At 34.5% G+C, this 6,502-nt stretch overlaps 1 protein-coding gene across 1 annotated transcript; it reads left to right on the forward strand.

The window, feature by feature from the left end:
• Positions 1-919: 919 nt before the first annotated feature.
• On the forward strand, positions 920-2,811 carry LOC103521455 (spectrin beta chain, non-erythrocytic 1-like; the record flags this gene model as incomplete). Its single annotated transcript, XM_008486567.1, has 5 exons — positions 920-1,213; positions 1,364-1,588; positions 1,869-2,007; positions 2,283-2,421; positions 2,719-2,811. Coding segments are annotated over 5 exons (890 nt in total), but the record flags the coding sequence as incomplete, so codon positions are not given.
• Between the last annotated feature and the right edge of the window lie 3,691 nt (positions 2,812-6,502).

Genomic DNA, 6,502 nt, shown 5'->3' on the forward strand with positions numbered 1-6,502 from the left:
CTAAAGATTGACCATCATATTCTACAAGTCTGCACTAAACATTAGAAAGACAATATGGTGTTAAATTAGTTTAACATTAAAGAATATTAGGTAAAAGATATTCATTAAATTTATAGAAATAAATTTAGGAATGATTATAATACAAGATTCAAGGTACTTTTTTATTTTTATAATACTGATTCAGACATGAATTTATCCAACATTAATACTGATTTAGTAAGCGTTTGAAACAGAAAATGTGGTAACATTAACATCTAAAAGGAGTAGGTACCTCTAAAATATTATTATGTGTTTTTAACGGGAAATTTATATTACCTACAAATCACTATCAGCTAAGAATAATAACAAAAAAAGTATTTCTTTTTTAGTTTATTAATGAGTATTTCCTCAGGTGATTTATTTTCTATAGATTTAATGAACTTTTTTTTTACAAAGGAAAGAAATAATCTGTGATGAACTTTTCCTCTTGTAGTAGGTAGGTACCATAAGGACCAACACCAACACAGCCAAGTATCAGATTTCAATTTGTGAGGGACCAATATTAGTTTATTACGTACATCTTCACTTTTCACAGATTATTTATTTTTGATAGCTCTCAGAGCTTCCTTCCAAAGTGATAATGTCCTTATCTTTTCCTAATTATTTATTTTACCCATGAAAGAATTTGCCTTTTGAATTTAAGTTTAATCTCGCTGAAATGAGCCATCTTTTCCTTTGCTATTTTCTCTCACACGGTCCAGAGTTCAGCTTTTCTTTTCCGTCTAAAAAAATGACGAAATTTCTGTGTGCGGAGTACAGTGTGTAGCACTATTACTTGGTCCAATCATTGGGAAATATGACATTTTTGCACCATCGTAGGCACTTAATTCAGATACCTTACCCAGGATTTACCATGACTCTTTTTCCTTACTTCCCTCAGGTGAAACTGTAGATGAAGTGTCCAACCTAGTGAAGAAGCATGAGGAATTCGAAAAGCTCCTTGCCACTCAAGAAGAGAAAGTAATCGCCCTACAGGAACACGGTGATAAGTTACTTGCGCAGAATCATTTCGAGAGCAAGCTGATAGCACAACGCTTGAACGAAGTTATCGATAGAAGAGTTCAAGTCAAACAGCTGTGTGTCGTGAGGAAGCAGAGGCTGGATGATGCACTCCTGTATGCCCAGTTTGTGAGAGATATTGCTGAGGTAAGTCGTGTGAGGCCCGTCATCAGCTGTTGAACGACACCTGGGAAAGTCGGCACCACCTCTACAAACAGAACTTGGACACGCAACTGTTCAAGAGAGAAGCAGACCAGCTGGAATCCTGGATTCAATTAACAGCTCACATTATCAACATTTAAACCAAAATTTCCACTTATTTCAGATTTGAAGCGGGCAGAAAGTATGAAAGCAGATTTGACCAAAAAACCAAAGCGAACCCCCAGCTTCACAACGCGAAGGCGAACTCAAAGTTTCCGAAAGCTTCAAAAGTTGGAACAACTGGACCAGTTGCCTCCTGTAGAAATCCAAGGGGTGCTGGAGAGAAAGCATGAACTGCAGAGTGGAGGAAAGAAAGCGGCTGTAAGATCGTGGAAGTCCTTGTACACTGGTAAGATTTTAAATAGCTATGTCATCCTAAAAATAAAATAATAATAATAAAAATCTGAGGTCAAGGTCCCAAAGACCGAAAGGTTTCGATGGCCAAATCAGCAATGTACTAATTTCCACTCTAAATTTACCTTTCGGTCAGACCAAACAAGGACCATGTATTCGGATTTATTAGTCCTCTCCCGAATGCTCAGACCCTTTAGCTGTCTTTTTGAAAATATCCACTTAATGAATGTTGATAAAATTGTAATAATCATACTCAAATCACCTCTCTATTCCAGTACTTTGTGGTCAACTCCTGTGCTTCTTCAAGGACCAGGATGATTTCGTTGCCAGTAAAGCCGCCACATCCCCCATTATTATTTTCAAAGCAAGATGTGAGAAAGCTGGAGATTACACCAAGAGAAAGCATGTTTTCAGGTAAGTTTAGCTTTGGAGCAAAATTTTCACCCTTCGCATAATCCTGGTGAAATATAACAAGAGAATAGAACATACCTTGTTTATCCTTCCAGAATGAGACTGAAAAGTCCCTTTACTCCCGCAGTCTAAACAAGGTCTTATATACCTACATATTTCATTGGTAAAGTTTATCTTTCGTGGATGTCTAATAAAAACCTTATTCATCAAAGGACGCAAGAAGACAAATCAGACTGTCAATTTCCAGCATTTGAAACCGATCTTTGTATGTTTTCCAGACTATACTGCACTGACGGGTCCGAGTTCCTATTCCTAGCGCCAAGCGAGACATTGATGGAGGATTGGGTGAACAAAATCTCTTTCCATGCTCAGTTACCTCCTAGCCTACAGCTTCTTAGTTATGACGATTCACAGAAAGTAAGTCAATACACTGGTACAACAATACAAGAAAAGAAAAAAACATCCATCTTTGAAGAAGAAGTTGGGCCGTGAGACTTCAGCGTCCCTGACTATTCAACTGTCTGAATATAGTGGTTGATGATGCATAATTTTGATATTTTGAAGACTGGTTGAAATGATGGAATATCTATTATTTGATGTTGACAATGAAGTAAGGTTGGGAGGCACGTGACATGAATGTCCTGATGAGTGATGACCCTTCTTCCAGACATTTGCAACACCAAACTAACCTTCCCGTTTACTCTCTTCCCTCAGGAATCATCACCCACCAAAGCAACTCCCTCTCTTCCTACAGTCCCAGGAGCCCCTGACTTGAGTTCTTCCTCGAGTAAAGATTCCACCTACTAGGTACATACCAATTAATAGTTTTATTGATTGAATTCGTAGAGAATAATATATTTAAAAAAAGAACTTATTTGATAGAGTATCAAATATTGGGGGCTAAAGTAGGTATACCTATGGACTTAATGTTTATCTACGAAGATATATTGCATATGGCACTAGTTACCAAATTTGACGAAATTTGAAGATTCATCTTCCCCGCTCCTTTACAAGTAAGATATATTATCCAGTATCACCTTTATTATTTTTATTTTTACTAATAAAACAAATCTAAAAACTAAAATATCACACGTCGTTATTTAAACCTACTTGAATTTTGACACTCGGATAAAATCTTAACCAGCGCCGGATCTGAGGCAAGACTAAAGGGTTAAATATATTTACCATTCACAACGTAAAAGGTACCCCAAATTTGGAAAAGAGGTGGGGTGTAGGTAAAAGTATTTAGTCTTGAAAAAGTAAAGATCAAGCGCTGTTTTAAAAGTCTAAATAGATTATTTTTAAAAATAGTCCTACCTAAACATGTTACAGAGATATTGTTTTTTTAAAAAAATAATGGTCTAATAGGTTTTATAATTTTAAAGTTTCTAATAAGAATAAAATTTAAAAAATGAATGGTAACGAAAATTCTTGAAACTGGATCATTTTGAAAAGATGGGTAGTGTTCTTCATAATAAATCAATACTAAAGAATCATTCTCAGGATTACCTATAAGAGCAATTTTAACAAAGCCAATGATAATAATAGATCTAGAAATCCATTTAAGCTATAGAAAGAATTTACTTGTTAGCCCGTCCTTCCTTTATTATTTTAAATAACTCGATTATTCATTTAAGTCTTGCATCACATACTGTCATAATATTTTTATCTTATAGGTCGGGTAATTTAATGATTATTCATTTAAGTCTTGCATAACATACTGTCATAATATTTTTATCTTATAGGTCGTAATTTAAAATTAAATAAAGTTTATTGTATAATCTCCTGAATTTTAATTTCACTTTGCACTTTTCTTATTGCTCTTAAAAACGAGTTCCTAATTGCTTTTGTACAAAAAGTCTTATTTTGAGACTGTAAATGTCCATTTGTATAGGTACTTACATACATATGTATTTATTTAAATAGGTAATAATTATTTTTGCTGATGAGACCAGAAATTTGATTTTTTATTTGATAGGTATTATTATTAAATTGGTGTAAAATTTCCATATTTATTTTCAACACATATGTATTTATTTAAATAGGTAATAATTATTTTATAAAGTATTTTTGCTGATGAGACCAGAAATTTGATTTTTTATTTGATAGGTATTATTATTAAATTGGTGTAAAATTTCCATATTTATTTTCAATTTTCTTTACTACATAAGTACATACAAAAAATAAGTACATACAAAAAATAAACCTAGCTTTCGTAGGTACTTACATCTGACAACCACGATTGAAAATTAAATTGAATAACAACCATTTAGAATATAACTTAGTGCCTGAGATACTTTTGCTTAAACCTAGCTTTCGTACTTACATCTGACAACCACGATTGAAAATTAAATTGAATAACAACCATTTAGAATATAACTTAGTGCCTGAGATACTTTTGCTTAAACTGAAGACTACGTACGGCTCCAACCAGGAATATGAATACAGGCGAATTTTTTTCACTAATCTAAAGTCCATATCATTTCGAGCTTGTTTATGCATCCTGGTCTTAGCCCCATACAATAGATCAGTATGAACTAAAATAAATGTTCCAATAAATGGATTAATAAAATATTAGAACTGTAAAAATTAGAATTCCTACTTGTAATTTTAGAATGCGGTTACACAGATTTCCAAGAGTTCTGGGTTTACTTTTTTCCAAAGTGATAATGTCCTTATCTTTTCCTAATTATTTATTTTACCCATGAAAGAATTTGACTTTTGAATTTAGGTTTAATCTCGCTGAAATGAGCCATCTTTTCCTTTGCTATTTTCTCTCACACGGTCCAGAGTTCAGCTTTTCTTTTCCGTCTAAAAAACGTCTGATGGAACTCCCAATCCCATTGTTCCCAACACAATTCAATCCACTCCATTTCAAACGCATCTGTTACAGGAGTCTCTGTCTCAGTCCATGAAAGTTCCACCGTTTCGAAGGCCAGCTTTGATATCCGGTGGAACTTGCTTCTTGAAACAGTCGTCCAGGAATGTTGTCATAGATTTGTACAGGTGCCTCTTCACGCCGGCTAAACTGTGACTCTCGTCGGGGTAGATCTGAAAGAATAGAATAGGTAGGATAAAATGGAATATCCTTTGTTTATTCTAGGCACTAGTTTAATGTACGTATGGGTATAATCCTCCTAACCTAGACTGATAATAGAAAAAAAATTACTGAAAGAATACCACAAGTTTTAGGAGACTTGGAGTGGAAGAACTCTATTATTAGGTTATTTTCACTGATTTAGGGTGTTGGAATGCTTTATTAAAGTGTAGAGCTTCCTGATGTATTAAGGACCGGAACCCAGTCACTCGATTGGGCTTTCAACACACTAGTTTTTCCCCGAGTGTAATGTGTAAATTAAAAAAAAAAAGTAAAATTAGACATTTGTAATACATTTTATATTTTAAAACAAGCAGGGTCCGTCCCTCCGGGAATTATTTAGCCCGTAGTTTATTCGATCGTGGTTAAAGAATACCTATGTACCTACTTAATTTGTTTAATATTCAGTTTATTATTATTCTTGATTTGATTTTTTAATTTTACTTTCATGTAATGATTTAAAATCAAGACTAGAGCCCGTTCTCCCTTTATTCCCAATATAGTGTACAAGTCACCCATCCATTTATTGGCCTTCCTCGGCGTAGCTTAACATAGGTAACGCTAAAACCGGTCTTAAAAGATCGACTGAAGTGTTATCTAAAACTTTCTCGATTTGAGTTCATAGGTCGTCGCGACAAATTTCAAGATCAGAGCTCATTTGTGTGAGAAAATGTGAAAAAAAAAATCCCACAATTACTCAATTAACTTTAAGTCACCCATCCATTTATTGGCTTTGCTCGGCGTAGCTTAACATAGGTGACGCTAAAACCGGTCTTAAATGATCGACTGAAGTGTTATCCAAAACTTTCTCGCTTTGAGTTCATAGGTCGTCGCGACAAATTTCAAGATCAGAGCTCATTTGTGTGAGAAAATGTGAAAAAAAAAATCCCACAATTACTCAATTAACTTTAAGTCACCCATCCATTTATTGACTTTGCTCGGCGTAGCTTAACATAGGTGACGCTAAAACCGGTCTTAAAATAACGACTGAAGTGTTATCTAAAACTTTCTCGCTCTGAGTTCATAGGTCGTCGCGACAAATTTCAAGATCAGAGCTCATTTGTGTGAGAAAATGTGAAAAAAAAAATCCCACAATTACTCAATTAACTTTAAGTCACCCATCAATTTATTGGCTTTGCTCGGCGTAGCTTAACATAGGTGACGCTAAAACCGGTCTTAAAATAACGACTGAAGTGTTATCTAAAACTTTCTCGCTCTGAGTTCATAGGTCGTCGCGACAAATTTCAAGATCAGAGCTCATTTGTGTGAGAAAATGTGAAAAAAAAAATCCCCCAAAAACCAGTTTTTTTTTTTACCTTTAATTTGATATATGTATAGGTCGACTAGGTTTGGATAAGTCCTTCTATGGGAACAGACCGACAGACCGACAGACAGACAGAC

Source organism: Diaphorina citri, unplaced genomic scaffold, assembly GCF_000475195.1.
Source record: "Diaphorina citri unplaced genomic scaffold, Diaci psyllid genome assembly version 1.1 scaffold5271, whole genome shotgun sequence".
Lineage (NCBI taxonomy): Eukaryota > Metazoa > Arthropoda > Insecta > Hemiptera > Psyllidae > Diaphorina > Diaphorina citri.